This window comes from Hylobates moloch, unplaced genomic scaffold, assembly GCF_009828535.3.
Source record: "Hylobates moloch isolate HMO894 unplaced genomic scaffold, HMol_V3 SCAFFOLD_10, whole genome shotgun sequence".
Classification (NCBI taxonomy): Eukaryota; Metazoa; Chordata; class Mammalia; order Primates; family Hylobatidae; genus Hylobates; species Hylobates moloch.
Window position 1 is genome coordinate 46,136,089 of NW_026652285.1, and position 21,689 is coordinate 46,157,777.

General features: G+C 34.4%; 1 protein-coding gene across 4 annotated transcripts; it reads left to right on the top strand.

Moving 5' to 3' along the window:
• The first annotated feature begins 293 nt into the window (after window positions 1-293).
• Window positions 294-21,417, top strand: ANXA1 (annexin A1). Of its 4 annotated transcripts, XM_058445460.1 has the most exons (14): window positions 2,547-2,607; window positions 3,100-3,129; window positions 9,111-9,190; window positions 9,284-9,392; window positions 9,922-10,016; window positions 10,855-10,968; window positions 11,390-11,480; window positions 13,375-13,454; window positions 14,069-14,125; window positions 16,181-16,274; window positions 17,150-17,245; window positions 18,557-18,615; window positions 20,053-20,175; window positions 21,075-21,407. In XM_058445460.1, the coding sequence occupies exons 3-14, from the start codon at window positions 9,125-9,127 to the stop codon at window positions 21,129-21,131; spliced, it is 1,041 nt and encodes a 346-aa protein (XP_058301443.1). In that variant the 5' UTR covers window positions 2,547-2,607; window positions 3,100-3,129; window positions 9,111-9,124; the 3' UTR covers window positions 21,132-21,407. The 4 variants fall into 4 exon arrangements, with proteins under 4 accessions (XP_032020196.1, XP_032020195.1, XP_058301443.1 ...); XM_032164305.2 differs by lacking the exons at window positions 2,547-2,607; window positions 3,100-3,129 and adding an exon at window positions 294-392; XM_032164304.2 differs by lacking the exon at window positions 3,100-3,129 and having other exon boundaries at window positions 2,515-2,607; window positions 21,075-21,417.
• Window positions 21,418-21,689: the final 272 nt, after the last annotated feature.

Genomic DNA, 21,689 nt, shown 5'->3' on the forward strand with positions numbered 1-21,689 from the left:
GGGTATGAGGAAGCTGTGGGGAGATTTCGGAATATCTGTGAAATGCTGTTCTTGATCATTCAGAATATACTATTTCTTCCATATAACAAGTAATGCTTAGATAGAGTTAAATGTAAAGGATGAGGGGACAGCTTACTAAGATCAGATATTTTGCAAGAGTCTTATGCACAATGAGATGTATGTGAGAGACTCCATATTTCCTCTTCTTGTTTTGTTTCGTTTCCTCTTCACTATCAGATTCTAAACCAAATGAGTGAAAATAAACATGCTGTGAAAAACGTAACATATAGAGATTGATTTTAACTGTCTTTTTTCTTTCTTTCTCTTTCTTTATTTTCTCTGTAAAGTAAGTGGAGCCAATGAATCATCATCTTCTAGAAACAGCAAGAGTGGTGAGTCATTTCTCTGGAGTATGTGGCGTTTCACCCACAGAAAGCATTTAACCCATGATTATCCCCTCACTGTTAATGATAACATATTTTACTTGTTCTTTTATTTCCATAAATCTACTCGACATTATTATTGTGCGGAGAAAAAGATTTTGACAGATTATTCACAGCAATATATCTAGATGATTAGTGGCTTTCTTTTTCTGTTATGTTTGGGAGTTTCACTTGCCTTTAGTGTTACAGCTGGAAGTTAATTTTGGAAAAACATTCTTTTCACTTTTTTTTTCTTAATTCTGCTACAATTACCATGTTTATTGTTGATATTTTAGGTTTGCTTATGTATTACAAATCCAAACATATAAAATAATTCCATTCAGTTTATGGCACTGGTAATAGCAGCAACAAAACAAAGTGAGACTATATATGTTTTCTAGGTTGTTATATTTTATAAAAAGTAAGTAGACTTTTTTCATTTCACAAAAGCATCACTGTGCAGGACTGTTCCAATAGTTCCATTACCAGAGTTAGGAATACAAATGCAAATTAAAGAAAAAAAGAAAAACTAGATTTTGTATAATCATCCTATTCCTTCTCACTTGATGACATAAATATGGTATTAGAAAGTTAGTCTACATCTGTCAAGATCAATTTGCAATAATATCAATTAAATTAACTTGTTAGCAGATAACTAATTAATTTTCAACTTACACATGATAGTAAAAACATATATTGACATTTTCTTAAATATTTAGATTAGATGATTGTCCTGCTTCAGGATATGTTGACTTCATTGATACTGGCATCGAGAACTTAGAATGTATTATAAAATACTGCCAATCTTTAGAAAGTATTTTCATTAACTTCCTAAACTTGATGTTTTTTACCTGAAATATCTATAAGGAAAAGAGGAAAAAGAACAAACCACTAAATGCAGCATAAATTAAGCCATAATGCTATGAGATTTTACACTTCTGCACTTTAATGGAAACATCATATAATACTTTGTAGTGTTTCAAGAAGAATGAAAATGAACCACTATGGAAGTTACCAGAACCAATTTTCCTCCATCAGGTGGGAAATTTCTTATGGAATGTGTTCTGTAATAGTTGCTGCTCTAGTTCCTTGTTTTGTTGTTCAACTAGTCTACAATGTCAAAGATCTATGTGCATCAAAATGTATATATAACTGATCTATATTACAAGTTATATATATAGTTCTATGTAACTGACTCTATTTACAAGAATTAATGTAGATAGGGCTTCTGATGTCAATGCTTTTATTGAACGTCATAATGATCAAATTTTTGGCATTACCTTTGTTCAAAATTTTGAGCCAATCTGGAACTTTATTACTTCTATATTTCTTATTTATAACAACAAGCTATATCTAGGAACAAAAGTCTTTTATTTTTTAAGGCAAGAAAAATATAAATAGAAAATCATTTGGCACTGTGTAATGTTAAAATTTACCAATATATGTTATTTCTCCATTGTTACAAGAATTCTAGTGGGTAGACAACTTAGATAATGCTCTTATATACAAAAGTAAAAACAGCTAGGCATGGTGGCTGACGCCTGTGATTCCAACTCTTAGGGAGACAGAGGCAGGAGGATAGCCTGAGCCCAGGAGTTTGAGACCTGCCTGGGCAATATAACGAGACCCCATTCTCCACAAAAAGGGGGGGGAAGACAACAAAACAAAAGTAAAAACAGGTTCAGAAAAATTAAATATGTCCCTAAAGTCACAGAATAATAAGTGATGGAGGCGGAATTCAAATGTAAGATTTTGTTTTTTTGTTTAGTTTTGAAGGTAACGTACTTTTTAGTCTACAACCTACTTAACTATAAAAGTGTGCCAATCACTGGTATTAGGATTGGGGCAGATGTACACTCTGAAAATGAAAGTGCAAAATAAATATCCCATCTGCAAATAAAAGTGCAAAATAAAGAGGGGGGGAAATCAGTCCTTCCATTTCTTTTCCTTTGTAATGCCAGCTGAGTTGGTTTAGTGAGTAGTTTTGCAAGACTTGTTTCCCTTTGTTTTTGGACATAGCTGAGCCATGTACTTCAAACAGAAGGCAGCCAATTACTAACTTCTGGTTGCTAGGTGTGGCTTCCTTTAAAATCCTATAAAATCAGAAGCCCAAGTCTCCATTGCTAGCGTGAAATCTTCAGAGAAGAATTTCTCTTTAGTTCTTTGCAAGAAGGTAGAGATAAAGGTAAGTCTTGGTTTTCCTTTTAGTTAGTTTTGGTTGTTTTGAAAACTTTTCTCATCACTATGTTAAATGTTACTGCTTCTACAGGATTTATGGTTAGTTGCATTTAACATGATAAGTCATTCATAAATCTTTCTGTAGAATTACATTGGATATTTATATTTTAGGAATCGCAAATTACAATGTTTTTGTTCTACTTAGTTAGCAAATACAAGTAAAAATATGATAAGTTTGCTTAATACTGGCTCATTGTACTCTTGGTAAGTTACCATGAGAAAGAAGGAAAGAATGTGCTTTTCCTCTGGTAGCCTTAAAAGAATGTGTTTTTCCTTTCCTTCCCCTTGAAATATTTCTTCCCAAGAGCTGTGTGTGTTTTACAGAGAAACTGTGATGGGGGCTGCTTTTTGGGGGCAAGAACAAAAGTGATAGGAGTGGGCTGCAGGGAACTGTTTCAAAACAGTAGGACTTTCATAATTTATTTTCTTCTTTTTTAAGGAAAACAAGATAGATTCAGACCTCAAAGTGGTAATTATGCTCTTTGTAATAAACATCTAAAAATATATGTTATATTTGCTCATGCTATTTAAAATAAGAAGGTCCGCTTATTACTTGTTTCATTTAAAGAGGGTGTGGCCGCATTCCTTTTCTTGTAGTCTCTGTGTCATATACAGGCTTTTCAAGTGCTGGTGGAAAACCTAAGAAGAAGGGAAATACTTTCTGGGTAGTGTCAGATACATTATCCTAGGGGAATGTCAGTGAGGCCCTCTAACAGCTATTCCACTTGATTGTTGCATGAGCTAATGGCCATAAAACTTCTTAGAAAAGCACAAAGCAAAACTAGAGTATTTACTGGTGTTGGATATATTTGTAAAAGTGAGATTACACATCATATATCTGGATATTTTTTTCTTAAACATGTTCCTTCAAGGATTTTTCTGTTCATTCATTTTAAATGTTTATTAAATGTTCTGATTTCTTATGTTCACTGCTAGCTAATTAACAAGGATAGAATTTTTCTTGCCTTGCTTATATCTAAAAGATTGTATAAACTTTGAGAAAGCAATGTTGCCCTCTTTCCACAGGAGTATTTTGGTAGCTGTAAGAGAATGCACATTGCAAGTGACTCAAATGTGGTAAAATGTTGGTTTCATAATTCTGAAATGGCCTCTTCCCCAAAAGTGACATTACCACCCTAGCTCCAGGCTCAACCGCATCTGGCACATAGCCAACATTTAACAGATGTTGACAAAATAGTTAATAATAACATTATTAAGGAACCAGTCAGAGTTTCATGCTTATTAAATACTTTTTCAACCAGAAAGTCAGCAAAGTTTGATTTCTGAATATGATGTTAGCTCTCTCTAGACCTATTAATTTATGACATTTAAAATCAGAGCTAAACCAGTGAACCTATTTTTTTCAATGATAAACTATAAACAGTTTTTTGAAATCAACTATTTCCTTTTCCTTTAAAATTGGACAGAATTTCATCAGGAAGCTCAGAACAATCCAATTTATACAATGCCTTCCTTCATTATGCTAATTTTCTTCATCTTCATCTACTTGAAGTAATATTTAAGATTGGCACTTCAGAGCTGTAAATGGATCTTAGATGCTAATCACTTCAACATTCTTATTTTATAAATGAAAACCCTCTGGAGAAGCTAAATGTTTTTCTTGAGGTCAGATCGCCAGATAATCAAGAACCAGTATACTTCAATTTGTATTTCATATCCTAGAGTTGTGAGTAGAAAATGTTTGTTAAATTAATGTAGATACGTTTTTTAAAATATTAGCAATGATACATGATATTCATTCAATAATACTTATTAACATCCTAAATTCCAGGCATTTTGCTAGGGATTGGAAGTATATACATAATGAATATTATTATTTGTATGTTAGCGCAGGCCTCATGGCCTGCTGCTGGGGAATATAAATAAGCCAATGGAAAGTGATAATACAGAATGGTGGGGCTGGTGTAGGGGTGAAGTCAGGATGCTTTGGGAGAGCATGGAAGGTCACTGAATCCAGAGCTGAGGAACTAATGAAGGGTTTCTGAAGAACGTGATGAGATCAGTGCTGATGCCTCACTTAGAAGTAGCAATTAATTAGGCAAAGGGAAGTGAATGTGGAGGAGGAACAAGCATTCCAGGCAAGAAGAACACCCTATCGAAAAGCCTAGAAGCAAAACATTAGTGAGGTTAACTTTCATAAATTGCTTTCTGTAAGTCATGCCATTGTGTAGTCTTAATTGCTTTCTCTCACCAGGGAAGGTGTGGGAAGGACTTGTGAAATATATATTTGAGGAAAAACTATACACAAGGCAATGCATTTAAAAATAAACTCCCTAAGGCTGGGGTGAAACCTGCCACGGTCTGCGCAAGTTGACTGTTAATGAATTTGATTGTCAGGTGTGAGTGATTAAAAAGAACACTGATCATGTCATTTTCTTTTTGGTCACTAATTCCCTCCCTCCCTCCCTCCCTTCTCTTTCTTTTTTTTTTTTCTTTTCTTTTCTTTTTTCTTTCTTTCTTCCTGACAGAGTCTTGCTATGTTGCCCAGGATGGAGTGTAGTGGTACGATCTCGGCTCACTGCAGCCTCCACCTCTTCCTGGGTTCAAGTGATTCTCCTGCCTCAGCCTTTTGAGTAGATGGGACTACAGGTGCACACCACCATGCCTGGCTCATTTTTGTACTTTTGGTAGAGATGGGGTTTCGCCATGTTGGCCAGGCTGGTCTTGAACTCCTGGCCTCAAGTAATCTGCCCACCTTGGCCTCCTAAATTGCTGGGATTACAGGTGTGAGCCACCATGCCCAGCCAAAATATATAACACTTTGGAATCAAAAGGGATGGATTTATGTCTCCATTCTTGCCACTACCAGCAGGAAGACTGCTTGAAAATAATACTCAGTTTTCCCAGATAGAAACTGAGGATAATGATTAAAGGCTAGTATTCCAAGCAAGGGTTAGTCATTGCTGTTACTATCATTGCAAAACTCTGATAGTTCTAGATTGTAACCAGGAAGATATAATCAACCACAAAACTCAGCTTCCTCTGTCACAAATTCTAGAGGTAGACTTTCATGAGGCTGAGAGACAGAAAAATGAAGGGGGTTCTCTCTTAGGACACATAAATATGCAAAAAAATTGCTACTCTTTAGAAAGCTATACATTCAAATCACAGATAAGCAGACATTGGTAGGCAGTGCATGTTTACAAAAAGACCATTAATTAGAAGAAATGTGAAATATTGTTAATTTCCTTATAGATTATCCTATGTATAAATGGCCAATTTCACCTTCAATGAGCTCATGCTAAGTACTGAAATAAACTTAGTTTTAGAGCTTATGTTTGGTTAGCTGAAATCTGTATTGAGTTAGTTGAAATCTGTAAGTTGATAGAACAGGCTCTTTAAAATCTATTGCAGGCTTTATACACTACAAACAAAAAGATAGAAAAAAGCAAACCTTTCATGAACTCATTGGCTCAGGCAGGTTTTCATGCAGAGTGTAGGTATTGAAGAGTCAGAATGGCTTATGGATAGAATTTGGCCAATATATAAAAAAATATATATTTGGTATTTGTTAGTTGTATTATAATTATTCAGAAGTTCAGTTAATATGTGCAGTTGGCTTTGGACCCTTAACCAGCTGTATGTGATAAAATCTGTTTCCTTTAGAGCAATTTCTTATATCCTGCCTTGATGCTCCTGTGTTAATCTTTGCTAAGAGCTAGTGGTGAATTTGGCTGAATTCAGATTCCATTTTTCACTAATTGATTTCTTGGAGAAAATTCTCTATTGGCTGCTTTTCTTTCCTAGATTATGCTTTTAGTCTATCCAAATACTTCAGGCTAGAACGTAGGAACTTAGAAGATACAAATCACAAAGCTATCTCCTCTAGGGATGCTCTCTCTTTCAAATAAGTGACTTAAACCACTTACTTTTGTTATCTTGTGTTATGTAATTAATATTACCTTTTCCTAGGCTTTCTCTGCCTTTTTTTTAAATGGAAATTATTCAAGTATTTTTTAGAAGTAAAAAAAAAAAAACTAGTACATTGAAGTTTTTATAAAGTTTATTTTGAAGTTGTCAGATACACCTTTAACATTAGACTGGACAATATCTTTAGTCTTTCTTTTGCTTTCTTTTGAAGTTTTTATTTGCTAATTGAAAAGAATGGAATTAATGAACATGTTTTTATAAGTGATGGAGTAGTACTTTGCCAAGTGATGAATTATAACACTCATTTTGATGATTATTCTTTATCAAAGGCTTGGATGAGATGATGAAAATGGAAATTTTGAGTGCCTGAAGCTGCTAGAATTGCTTTTAAAGTATTGGGTGTGCCAATTAAGAAGTTGGAATACGAAACTCCATGTGGCAACCGCAATTGCATCAGACTAGACTGTAATGGGAACTAAAACCTTGTGCCAAATTGCAGGTTGTTACTTTATCAGGAAACAATTTTAAATATATCAATTAACTTTAGGAAAGAGGCTGCTTTAAATGAATGGAAAAAGTATTGGTTCTTCTCACAGATGACAGAATAGTAATAAGAGCAATCCCATGCGAATTAAGTGGGGATGATTTCTGCTTTGGATATTATTTTCTTCATGCATTCAGTGTTATTACTTGCAACTCCAGTTACTTTTTAGCAGGTGAAAATTGAAACAGTTTGTCTGAACATGCTGTTGAGGAATCAGTTTATACCTCATGAGTCATTTATCTTCATATCAAGAATTTAAAACTGCCAAGATTATTCTCCCAACCTCTCTCACACACATTCATGAGAGTAGTCTCTAGAGGGGTGAAACAGAATGGTATAGACAGACAGATCAGTGTAGACCTTGAGCAAGGCCTCTGAAAAACATCCCCAGACTAAAAGGATCTGTGATGGCATTTTGTGTGTGTGTGGCCAAAACAGAGAACACATTAATTTTCAATATACTTAAGATCTTAAAAATATGTCTCATTAAATAAAAATATTGCCAAGCCATGTAGCAATTCAAGAAATTTCCTTTAAGATAGAGTTTGCCAAAAGAACATGCATGTTACAATTTCACCTCTAGGCTTCCTGTTACAACAAAAAAAATCCAGTATAAAATAATCCTTTTCTGGGTTATTTGTGTTGGGTGGAAAAATATGTAGGACTACTATTTAGACAGCTCAAATAGGAAGAAATGTGAAGATAGCAATTACTTCAATGCTGAGTAATTTTATATCAAGAAATAGAAAAGGAAACTAAATTATTCAGAGAGAAATATCACCTGGATATCTTTTTACAAGTAAAATTTTAAATCTGAATTCACTTGTACAGATTGGCACAAATTATTTTACCTTATAAATGTAATCATTGGCTGGGAGTGGTAGCTCACACCTGTAATTCCAGCACTTTGGGAGGCCGAGGCGGGCAGATCACCTGGGATCATGAGTTCAAGATCAGCCTAGCCAACATGGTGAAAACCTCTCTTTACCAAAAATACAAAAATTAGCCAGGCGTGGTGGCCGGTGCCTGTAATCCCAGCTACTCAGGAGGCTGAGGCAGGAGAATTGCTTGAATCCAGGAGATGGAGGTTGCAGTGAGTCGAGATCACACCACTGCACTCCAGCCTGGGAGACAGAGCAAGACTAAATCTCAAAAAAAAAAAAAAAAAAGCAATCATTAAGCTTTTCATCTAGCCATTACTTTTGTACAGGCTCTCAATAATTCCACATAGATGGTCTAATGGTCTACTAAATAGTGTTCTAATCCTCCATCTTGTCTACCTCTTAGCCATTCTCCATGATAAAGGATGAATGGTCTTTCGGAAACATAAATGAAACCATGCTGCTTTAAAAAAACAAGCAAACAGAAAGAAACCCATTAATGTTTTCCCAAAGCTTTGTGGACACATTTAAACTTCTTGTTTCAGCTTCTGCCAACATTTCTTGCTCCAGCAAACTTTCTTCTGCTTCCCAAATATGACAAGCTGCTTCTTTAACTTTTCTGCCAGGTTAATCTTGACTCATTTCAAGAGAGGCTTGGGTCAGCCAGGGCCTACTCTAAGAAGTTTCTTTAGCCTTTATGTTTTCCTATGGAGAGCACACACTAGCTTTAAGTTCTGAGGGTACTTAAGATGATATTTCAATGTTTATGTACTCTTAGTGCTTGGCATATGGTGGATGGTCTATAAATTTAGAACAATGCAGTGAACCACAAACTCCTCTCTTCAGCCTGTGTGCTTACTTGTAGTACTTGTCTGATCTCTAAAGTTTAGAACTGAATATGCCAAGAAAGAGTTCAGTTTCAGAGAGGAGGGTATGGTTTCATTTTAAGTATAAAAGCTTCTTTTAAAAAAAATTGCGTCTTACATTTTGTTATGCTCCTAAGTGTAATTAATCCTGGAAAGTAAGAGCAAGGCTACTCTCTAATGCTACCTCTTATGTATGTAAAAGGTGAGGAAGGAGAGGTTGTGTGTGGTGCGTTTGTTTTGTAAAAGCATCTACCTGTTTTCTTTCTAGACACTTTTTCAAAAATGGCAATGGTATCAGAATTCCTCAAGCAGGCCTGGTTTATTGAAAATGAAGAGCAGGAATATGTTGTAAGTAGAGTGATAATAAAATTATGATTACAATATTGAAATAAAAATGAATATAAGTAAATGGCCATTAATTTATTTCTCTCTCATTCTTAGCAAACTGTGAAGTCATCCAAAGGTGGTCCTGGATCAGCAGTGAGCCCCTATCCTACCTTCAATCCATCCTCGGATGTCGCTGCCTTGCACAAGGCCATAATGGTTAAAGGTAACGTGTTTCCTCAAAACAGTTCCCTCCTGGACATTTCAGAACGGCTATTTGAATGACTGTCAAAAAACGGACATGTGCAATGGAAAGAATCTGTTTCATTTTGAAGATAAAACAATTTCTTTGCCAAATGAAAATATAATTATTTACTTAACACTGAGGAAATTGTGCTCAAATCAGTGGAATCTCTGCTGTTACAGCAGATATTACTGGCTCATTTCTAGCAGAAATTCCATGCTGAAATTAAAACCTCTGTTCACATATAGAGTTGCAACTAGGATCAAACACTGCAACACTGAGGGCCAGGAAAAGTTAATTGTCTCTTCCTTTCTCACTCAAATGAATGAAATGTCATTCTCCCAAGTGCTTCCTTCATATGTAGTATAGCATTGATTTTCTAGGCTAATATATAATTTATATTTCTTAATTTGTTAAGAAGTTCTTTTGGAGCATCTCGATAATGAATTATTTTACGTCAATTGATGATGAAGAAAATTGATGTTAAAGGCTGTTGGCCCTTTATTTCCAGGTGTGGATGAAGCAACCATCATTGACATTCTAACTAAGCGAAACAATGCACAGCGTCAACAGATCAAAGCAGCATATCTCCAGGAAACAGGAAAGGTAAGTTAGAGTGGTAAATTTAGATATTTAATTTCAGCATATTTATACTTAACCATGGATTCAGAAGCACAGTTACCTAGTTCATTAAGTTTCTAATCACTGTTTTCTCATTACATCTATGATTGGGATTGCAGTGTTTATCCACTTTGTTGTAATTTAATCCATTTTATCAAATTTCCTATTTTTATACATTAGTCATCTTGGTGTATATTGTTTGCAGATGTGGTGCTCTGGGGACAAATTTTTAATCTTAACGTAAACATCAAGATTGCTGTTGTCAATAAAGAATATGGTCTGATTGAAATGTACTAATATTTAAACTGAGCTGTTTAATGCCTAAAGTTTTTATATAATTCTACTTTAAAAATAAGCCTTATGCCTTTTATACCAAATATGAGTAGTTTTCTAAAGCAATGAAATTAGAAAACTATATAATTTCAATATCTGATTATACTGCTTATTATTTGAGAAGTACAAACCTCAAAGATTGGGCACATGAATATATTATTTTAAAAGTAATTTTACTTCTGTTTTCTGTTAGCACACAGTCCTCTGTGTTTTGATCTTTGTGATTTCTCCCCTGTATATAAGATTACTAACCCTATGCTTTAAGAAGTTATCGATGAATTCAGTAAATTTTATTCTAATCCCTCTAGATCTAGAAGAGTAAGATAATGTTTCAAAATATTTGGTACACTTTGTATGTGAAGGGAAGAAGCTCTAAAAGATGGTTGGGTTTAGGGATGAGTTGTATGATGACCTAAAGTCAGGTAACACCACATTTTTTAACCTTGCATGTTACTTATTGGAAGCCCTGATTCTAATCTTTTTTTTGTAGCCCCTGGATGAAACACTGAAGAAAGCCCTTACAGGTCACCTTGAGGAGGTTGTTTTAGCTCTGCTAAAAACTCCAGCGCAATTTGATGCTGATGAACTTCGTGCTGCCATGAAGGTAAATCACCCAATTTAAGCAAACTCCTTTCCTCAAGAGGATGTATTGGGCAAGTCACTTATGCTTATGTTATTTTCAAAATCTAGTACAGTGCCTGTCAATCAGTGGGAGTTTGAAGAATAAATAAATTAATACCTCAATGAAGGAATTAATATATACATGAAAACATAAATGTTGGCACTAACACCTTCCGTGTCATGTCACTACATGAGTCATATATTTTCATTTTTATTTTTACCCAAAATATTGATGATAAACTTGTTTTAGGGCAATGTAATAGAGCTTATTGTAATTATTAAATGTTGTGGGTGAAATTTACTAAATGACAGAGTCAAACAAATTTTGGAACACCAAAAACTAGTTGATCCTCTTGCATGAAGCTTTTTTTCTACATTTATCCTTTTCTTCTCTTCAAATTTAGGGCCTTGGAACTGATGAAGATACTCTAATTGAGATTTTGGCATCAAGAACTAACAAAGAAATCAGAGACATCAACAGGGTCTACAGAGAGGGTAAGTTGTAATGTCCAACAGTCCAAATGCCTTAGTTGAAAAGGAAATCTAATATACTTTCTTAAAATTGAATGTGTATGTTAATTATGGCAGCTTTGGGATCTCTACATATCAAAATGTTTCTTTATTGTTTGGCACATGTCTATTAAATGCTGTTACCAGGCAACGCTTGAGTTGCTAGGTTGCTGACAAGGGAGATGGTGTCCCAATCCGCATCAAGCTTGCGTTTTAATAGAAAATGTTCCTCTAGGATAAATGGCCACATACGATTATAATGGAAACCTCAATTCAGAGCACTGAATTTTTAAAAATTTCTGAAAAACACTTTTCTATTATTCTGGAATGTATTTTATAAAAATGTCCCAACATCATTTATTTTGAAAAGAATATATAATAACAAAAAAATCCTCTAACAAAATGTTCTTCATTTGTCCTTGAAAAAGTAAAGAATTAGGTGCTTATAATTCTCTGTTGGAAACCTTAACTTTATCATTATGAATATAAGCGACTCACTCTTTATCTCTAGTTAAATTCACAGAATAAAAGACTAGTCTTAGCTTATTTTATCTCTCCAGTGAAGCATCTCATTTAAATGATGTGCTCAACACTGAAAAGAGGGTAATTGCAAGTCTCTTACCATTTTCCTTCTCTCATTTCCCTGAGCTGCTGGCTTTTTTGCTTTCCCAGTCTAATATATGGCATATAGAAGATCTTTCTGCTTGATTCTCATACCAAGCATGGAGAATACAATAGCTTTTGCATATCGTTTTCAGAGGAATTTAATAAAAGAATAAAAATAAGGAAGCTTTTAAATCTCATTTTCTGCAATTCTTATTTAATTACCAATGTTTATGTTAGATCCATGTATCAGTGATAATAATAATGATGATTATTTTTTGTTTGATAAAACATAGTTTATAAAAATAAGTGTTTATATATTTTTCATATGGCCAAGATATAGGCCAGTGATAGTTCATTACATTGCCCAGTTTCAAGTTGTTTTAGTCCGTTTGTGTTGCTATAAAGAAATATCTGAGACCAAGTAATGTAAAAAGAAAGGAAATACTGTACAAGAAGTATGGGACCAGTGTCTGCTTTTGATGAAGGCCTCATACTACTTCTATTCATGGCAGAAAGCAGACAGAAGCAGATGTGTGCAGAGAGGGAGAGAGAGAAAAGGAGGTGCCAGGCTCTTTTCAACAGCCAGTTCTTTAAGAAACTATGAATGAGAACTCACTCCAAGCCATTCATGAGGGATCTGCCCACATTATCCAAACATCTCCCAACAGGCCCCACCTTCAACAATGGAGAATAAATTGCAACATGAGACTTGGCAAGGCCAAACAAACAATATGAAAACCATAGCACTAGTCAATTATAAATTCAATTAATTTTTCCTATTACAGTATTATTTTACGTAGTTAAGCAGAAGTGTTTACACACACATAAATCATCAAAATGCATTACTTATAAGACATTTAGAGTTTTTAAACTAAATAAATAATTTACATTCAAGCAAGTACCTCATTTTGTTCTTTTAAACAATTATTTTATTCATTCTATTGCTTAAATTCTGCCATGTTGTATTTCAGAATTAATTACTAATGTATACCTATACAATTTATTCTTAACAAAAGTTTTATGACTGTGAGTTTTCAATCACAGTATTATCTAAATTGCTCCCATTGCTTCATATGAAATGAATTCAATGATCCAAAAATTTACCTGCTTTAATTTTTCTCTTCTTATTTAAAAATGATAATATTTTGAAACGTGTTCCATAAGTCATTGAACACTGTGGCACTGTGAATTTTCAACCAACTTAGAGATGTCAGATATTCTTATTATTATTCATCACTGGTTTACTATAAAATCTATTTTTCTTTTTTCTCAGAACTGAAGAGAGATCTGGCCAAAGACATAACCTCAGACACATCTGGAGATTTTCGGAACGCTTTGCTTTCTCTTGCTAAGGTACAACTCAGATACTTTAGGAAACGCCTCTTGTTTTATAAAGACTAATTTCTTAGTCCATTTTGTGTTGCTATAAGGGAATATCTGAGGCTAGGTAATTTTTAAAAATAAAAAGGTTTATTTGGCTCAGGATTCTGACGGTTGGCGAATTCAAGATTGGGCATCTATGTCTGGTGAGAGCCTCAGGCTGCTTCCACTCCTGACAGAAGAGGAAAGGGAGCTGGTGTGTGCAGAGACCACATGGCAAGAAAGGAAGCAAGAGAGAGAATGGGGAGGTGCCAGCCTCGTTAACAACCAACTCTCGTGCTTCTCATGAGCAAGAACTCATTCCCAGTGATGGCATTAATCTCTTCATGAGAGATCAGCCCCAGGACCCAAATACCTCCCTCTAGGCCCCACCTTTAACATTGGGGATCAAATTTCAACATGAGGTTTGGAGGGGAAGAACATCTAAAACCATCGCAAGTAAAATCTTGGATCTGAGCTCCTTCTAGAAATGAGTAATAGAATATCTTTTTCTCAAAAAATATTATTTATCTGAGTTTAAGAGAATTAAGTAAATCATGCAATTACATGCTAGAGAAGAGCTTACAATAGAATGGGATTTCTTTCAGGGTGACCGATCTGAGGACTTTGGTGTGAATGAAGACTTGGCTGATTCAGATGCCAGGGTAAGGAAGCGCTTACAAAATACTGCTGTACTATTCACAATAGCAAAGACTTGGAACCAACCCAAATGTCCAACAACGATAGACTGGATTAAGAAAATGTGGCACATATACACCATGGAATACTATGCAGTCATAAAAAATGATGAGTTCATGCCTTTTGTAGGGACATGGATGAAACTGGAAACCATCATTCTCAGTAAACTATCGCAAGGACAAAAAAACAAACACTGCATGTTCTCACTCATAGGTGGGAATTGAACAGTGAGAACACATGGATACAGGAAGGGGAACATCACACTCTGGGGACTGTTGTGGGGTGGGGGCATGGGGGAGGGATAGCATTAGGAGATATACCTAATGCTAAATGACGAGTTAATGGGTGCAGCACACCAACATGGCACATGGACACATATGTAACAAACCTGCACATTGTGCACATGTACCCTAAAACTTAAAGTATAATAATAAAAGAAAATATATTATATTAGAAAAAAAAATGCTGCTGCAGTTCATCTTCCTACCTTAGGTGGGGCTACCACATGATGCCCTGTGAAAGCAAATCTAAGATCTTCTGAGAGACCAATGGCTTCTTAATGTTCATTTCCTGAATGAGGCATGTTTCTGTAGCCCAAAAGAGAAAAAATGCAGTCTTTGTAAGTTTTCAATATCTCTCATTATTCATAAAACCAGAGAGAACTGAAGAAGGACAATACAAAGTTGATTTGTCATTCCCAAGAATTGTTTGTTAAAAAAAACTCTGACCTTTCATTGTACTAGGTATAAGAAGGGGAAATGTAATTTTTTTATTATGTGCAATGGAAAGAGCAAGCATATTTAACGTTATTTTTAACAGAGAACTTTGGAATGGTTTATAGATGTCAATTTATATTGTCAAAATATTACTGCAATGATATAATAAGAGTATAGGATAAATTATAATAATATATAATTTTTAACATATTGTTTTATATCGTTTCAATGACATTGCTGGTTATTTATATGCCAAACCACTGGCAACATAAGAAAAATCATACCATTTTAAAGCCTGGAATTTCCATTTAAAACAAACAAACAACTAATATTTGCATTATGCCTTCTTATGGAACAGTATTCTCTAGAGAATTCATTACTGCTTCACTAAGGATAGAGATTTCTTTGTGCACCCCCATCCACTTCTGCTATACTAGTACATTATCATGCACATAATAGGCACTCACAAACTTTTTGTTCAATAAATGCATACATATCAGATCAATTTGCTTGAAAAGTGCAAAATAATTTTTACATACATTGGAGGTTTTATCAGTTTAATAGAAATTGTTCAAGCATATTAAGGAACAAGAGTTAGCATTTGAATAATTGCCCATAATAAAAAATTCTTATTTGCTTTTGACATTTCTGAATTTGCTTTCCATTTTAAGACTATCAGGGTTCTTAATATATATTTGTGGAGGCTACATGGATCAGTGTGACCCAAGAGAATGATGGTAGTTAACATTTCAAAGTTAATAAAGACTGCTTGTGACAATAGGGCAGGGATTACATTTTTAATATATAAAAGAAAAAAAATCTGTCATTTAGTAAGGTTGAAATATTTGTCTAAGATTATATGGCTTTGAAATTGCAGAGTCAGAATTTGAATCCAGAAATTCTAACATCAAAATGCAAGGTCCAGGTTATGGTTGAATTATTGATTTATAAGTAACATTTGCTGATAATTACTTTGAACAACATAGAATAAAAAATCTTTTTAGAGATCCCCTTGGAGTTGTCTTACTATAGAGCATAATCTTAAAGCAATTTAGTTCAGCAAACATTTATTCTGCAAACATATATTCAGACTCTAGTGTTTACAAGGCACCTTGAGAGAAACTGTGGAAGATATTTGACAAACAAAATAAGGTCCCTATCTTTAAAGAACTTGCAATCTTATTGTTGACTACTCTGTATTGGGCACAAAGCGATTGCCTATATAATCTTTGACAAGGTCTAACATTATTGTGCACATATCATTTCAGCAGATAGTGAAGTGTTTACTTTTGTGTTTCTTGACAGGCCTTGTACGAAGCAGGAGAAAGGAGAAAGGGGACAGACGTAAACGTGTTCAATACCATCCTTACCACCAGAAGCTATCCACAACTTCGCAGAGGTAACAATAAATTTTTTTTTCTGGAATCTGTTTATGGAAGATGCAATTTTCTTTTTTGATGACAAATAAGAGAAAATAAAAACAAAACCCTTTTTCAATATCTCTCCCGTATCAAACAGATATCGTGTTCCTGACCCATTGTTGTTATTTGTCAATTTGGCCGATTTTGTAGAGCCACTACTTTATAATATTTAATACATTTTGTGACTTGGGCATGTGGAACATAATTTTGTTATTTCCACTGCTTTTACTCCCCTAAAAGATTTGGAATATGTGTGGGAAAAGACATGCATAACAGAACAAATGAAATTAGAATGAAGAAAAACAAAACAAAACAAAAAACCCTCAGAGCTGAATGAAGAAAGAAATATGCAGGTGCTTTGGAAAAACAACAACAAGACAAAACTCAGGCCTTTGAGTGCAAGATTTAGATCTGGGCCTCTTGGAAGTGAAGGCAACGGAAAAGTTATGACGATTACCAAAGTTCATCATTTTATAACAGTATACTGATTCCTACTGTTAAATGTAACAGAAATTTGGTGCACAGGTCTTTACATAAGGGAAGCTCCGTTTGCTATGGCTCTTAGAACTGCTGTAGGAAGTGCTATTGTTGTCAATCATGTGCCATTTCTAATAACTGTCAACATTTGCAAACATTTCCCCAAAATATACAGGAATACCAAAATGGCCATGTGAGTTACATTCCTAGGAGAGGATGAAGTATTCATGTTATGACTAATTGGGTATATTGCTTTAAAAGGTGTAGCCGAAGTTGTTATTCTAAAAAATTCTTTGAGTCAGTTGCCTTGATTTTGCTAAAGCTTTCTAAAGAAAAGGATGTTTTGTATGTATCTTAGTTTAAATTTAATATTCAGTGTTTCAGAAATACACCAAGTACAGTAAGCATGACATGAACAAAGTTCTGGACCTGGAGTTGAAAGGTGACATTGAGAAATGCCTCACAGCTATCGGTATGTAGTTTGGCAGTTGGAAGAGTTTTCTAACTAGAAATTGTATTTTCAATGCTATCCTATACTTAACAACAACAACAACAGCAACAAAACCAATAAAAGAAAACGAAAAACAATCAGAAGTAGTGCATCTGTTTCCACTGAAGCAACATAAAAGATTGGCAAAGTACTATAACCTTAATAACAATAGATATTATTCCCCTTTTCAAAAATATAGAGAGATAGACTATACTTATTGAGCACCTACTTATATCAAACAATGGACCAGGCTGGGCACACCACAAAGGCAATTCAGAATGGTCATTGAGAGCATGGGATCTGGAATAAATGTAACATCTGGATAAATGTAACTTCAAGTCCTGGTCTACTGCTTGTTAATTGTGCAATCTTGGGCAGGTCCAGGAGAGTCTGATTCAATGGGTCTGATTTGGCTTCTAAAAATCAGTACTTTTTAAAGATCTTCCAGGTTATTCAGACAACCGTCAGGGTTGGGGAACCTATGTTCTCAAGCAGTGTTTCTCACACATGACTATGCACTTGAATCCTCTGGAAAGCTTGTTAAAATGCAGATTCTGATTCCCCAGGTCTGGAGTGGAGCTTAGATTCTGCTGTTCTAACAAGCTCCCCATTGATGCCAATGCTGTTGGTCCATAGATCTCAACAAGATGAAGAACACTATGAACTGGCATGTGCTAGTATTATTTGGATTCTGCTTTATATTTAAGCCCATCCTATCCCAGAGTGTTTTATTGATTGATTGATTGATTGATTTTTACTTATTTGTTTGTGCAACTCTTATTTTAGACACAGAGGTACAGGTGCAGGTTTGTTCCATGGGTGTACTGCACTCAGATAGTGAGCATAGTACCCAATAAGTAGTTTTTTGACCCATGCCCCCTCTCTCCCTGCCCTCTCTAGTAGTCTGCAATGTCTGTTGTTCACAGGGTATTCTTTTTAAATGTTCTTATAGTAACATAAATAAAGTATTTATATAGCCTTGAACACCTAGTGGTTTCTCCATTCCCAAGGAGAATATATGTAGGATAGCGCTAACTACTGAAGTTGCTCTTGAGATGTATTTAAGGTAATAAAAAAATTGATCGTCAGGGGAAAGAATATTCAAAACCACCATCTAGAGAGTCACAAATACCTTCTCAGAAGTTAACTGCCCTATATTGGGAGATGAGAGGTGAAGAATGATGATGAGGGATAGAATACTGCTGGCAAAATTCTGTATTTCCTGTTTCTTTCATATGCGTATTTCATTTTTTTCATGGTAAATACATCAACTAAAATTTTCTTCTCTTACAGTGAAGTGTGCCACAAGCAAACCAGCTTTCTTTGCAGAGAAGCTTCATCAAGCCATGAAAGTATGTACCATTCTACTTATATGTCCTGCTTAGAGGAAGAATTATTTGTAGAAAGAACAGAAAACCTCATATTGTTTGACAATCACACATTTAATATCTTCCCATTAATGAGAATCATTGTTCTATTTGATGGAAGAGGTAATACACTACCTTCTTAGAATAAACTTGTTAGATTCTGTGCCTTTTTTTACAGGTGAGATTGTAAAGTGAGCCTGTAAGTGATTTATGGCTCACTTGTGATTTGCTTAAAACCTGTGTCACCACGGGAAGGGTGATATACTTTCTTTTTTAATGTATAATTTTAGTGGCCTATTTCCTCTAAGGTTGTAAGTTTTATAATCTCCCACTTTATGAGTCCGATTTGTCATTTTTATTATTCTGTTTTTCATGCCACAGATTAATAGTTGAGACTTTCGAAATGTCATTCTATGATTAAGGATGTAGAATGATGTATTTGAGATCAACTATGTCACTTTAACTTTACTCTCTGACATGCATGGTATTATACAAGGCACCTCTTCTGTACTGATATTTTGCGCCCACAAATGAATAGTTACGAAGTTATCTTCGTTTTTTTCTTTGCAGCTCCAAAATAAAGAGGTTTTCAGAGAGAGACAGAGAAAGATCTAACTATTTGAATAATATGAAGGAGCATCTATGAAATGATAGACATGCTAGGTACTGCTCTGTAGTGGTTAGCATAGTTGCTGCCCCCTTTCTGTGATAGTCTAGTGTGATATTTCGTTGGGTAATGATGAATACCTGGTGCCATGGAAGAGAAAAGTGGGACATATACTCCAGACTCTGGAAATCCATGTAGCATTGCTGTCAGCTAAACTAAGACCTGAAGTTTGAATAGAAATGAGCCAGATGAGGGCAAGAGTGGAAGAGATGGGGATAAAGCAAGGGTGATCCAAGAGGAGGAAGTAACCCACACACAGGCTTGAAGGCAAAAGGTAACAGAACCTTCTCAAGACAGTAAGTATAGAGTGATGGTGCACAGTGGAAGAGATGGTAGAATTAGGCAGGATATTGTAAGCCTTGAAAAGAATTAGGCAGGATGTCATAAGCCCTGATTAGATTCTATCCTAAGAGCAACAGAAGATCACTGACGGTGTTTTAAATAGATAGACTAGATTATTAGATTTGCAGTTTAGAAGTTCCCTTTTTTTTGTAATTATTGGACAGTGTAGAGACCGGATGGTGAGAGATGAATTAGGAAGTTGTGACAACTCTCTATACCTACTGCTAATGTAGAGGATTATTTATTTTAATTTCATTACCATTTGTGTAAGGTGTGTGTGTGTGTGTGTGTGTGTATAGCTACTTTCTGTATAGAAATTATATGGAAGAATAAGAAGGCTTCAGTTTAAAATTCATGTTCTTTAATGAGAGTATTTTCTGAATATAAGAGACACCCTCATTTGTTTTGGCCAGGGTGCTGGAACTCGCCATAAGGCACTGATCAGGATTATGGTTTCCCGTTCTGAAATTGACATGAATGATATCAAAGCATTCTATCAGAAGATGTATGGTATCTCCCTTTGCCAAGCCATCCTGGTATGTTGTGATTCCTCTAATGCCATCCCAACAAATGAAAGTTATTTTTGCAAGATCTTCAAAGAGAAGAGTTGACTTATTGTATCTGTAAATTTAATATGTAAGATTAATTAAATATATTATGGTGTATACTTCATGAGTAAATTGAACTTTCACTGGTAAAATCTAGTAGTGAGTTCTTTACTGAAATACTAGGTACATTTTTCAACCAAAGTCATGGAAACATTTCATTTCCCACGCATAAATTCAGCAAGCAAAATATTCTAGTGTTCCCCCTAGGGTAGATAGACATTACGGTTTATTTTGCCATTAATATTGGTCAGAGGATTAGAAACTCCTTATTCAAAATATTTATCTTAATTTTATCACATGTAAAATGTTTAAAATTTATGTTCATGTTGTCTCATAAGAATGTTAAAATAATAAGACAAAGAACAGTCAAGGGTTTTGGACTTACTGAAAGGTAGATAACTATTTAAATTTAATTAATTAGTCATGTTGGATAACTAAAATCTACCCAGAAAACGTGAGAAAATTACAGGCACTATATGTTTCTCTTCTTCTGGTGAGTGAATCAAGTATTTCCTCACATAGGATATGAGATTATTTTGTGTTATACGTATTTAATTCTGTGTGATATTTCATTCATAGAAAATAATGGCACTAATGTAAAACATAATTAATTCAGAAAAGTTTGTAATCTCAGTCTTGAAGGCTATTGCTTTTTTATGCAATGATAAAAAAAATCAGTTATCTGTTCTACATATTGTTTAATTAAGTGAATGGTAATGTGTAATCTCATCTACAGCTAAGTCTAAAAATAATTCTTCTATAAGTAAAAAAAATTAGAGAATTATGGTTTCGAGTAACATTAAGTATACTTTTTTTTTAATCAACAGGATGAAACCAAAGGAGATTATGAAAAAATCCTGGTGGCTCTTTGTGGAGGAAACTAAACATTCCCTTGATGGTCTCAAGCTATGATCAGAAGACTTTAATTATATATTTTCATCCTATAAGCTTAAATAGGAAAGTTCCTTCAACAGGATTACAGTGTAGCTACCTACATGCTGAAAAACATAGTCTTTAAATCATTTTTATATTATAACTCTGTATAATAAAGATAAGTTCATTTTTTAAAAATGTTTACCCCAAACCATAAAACCCTATACAAGTTGTTCTAGTAACAAGACATGAGAAAGATGTCTATGTAGGTGAAAATAAAATGACGTCACAAGACAATTGGTGTGTCATTGACTCTTCTATTTTGATTTTCTTTTATGTGTAATTCAGTGGTTTAATTTGACATTAAGGGATAGAAGCCTGAATTCTAGATTATAATTATTTAATGAAATAGACTTCACATTCTGAATTGAAGAAAATACTTAACAGCTTTTGAAAAGGGATACTACATTTTATAGTATGTGTACAGACTATTGAGATTGTATCTCTGTATAATAAATTTATTGCACTAGCATTATAACAATTTGATATATTACATATTTCATTAACTA

Coding starts and splice junctions, on each gene's coding strand:
- ANXA1 (XM_032164305.2), top strand. CDS start 9,125: ATGGCAATGGTATCAGAATTCCTCAAGCAGGCCTGGTTTATTGAAAAT. Junction 9,191..9,283: donor ATGAAGAGCAGGAATATGTT/GTAAGTAGAGTG, acceptor TCTCATTCTTAG/CAAACTGTGAAGTCATCCAA. Junction 20,176..21,074: donor CCCTTTGCCAAGCCATCCTG/GTATGTTGTGAT, acceptor TTTAATCAACAG/GATGAAACCAAAGGAGATTA.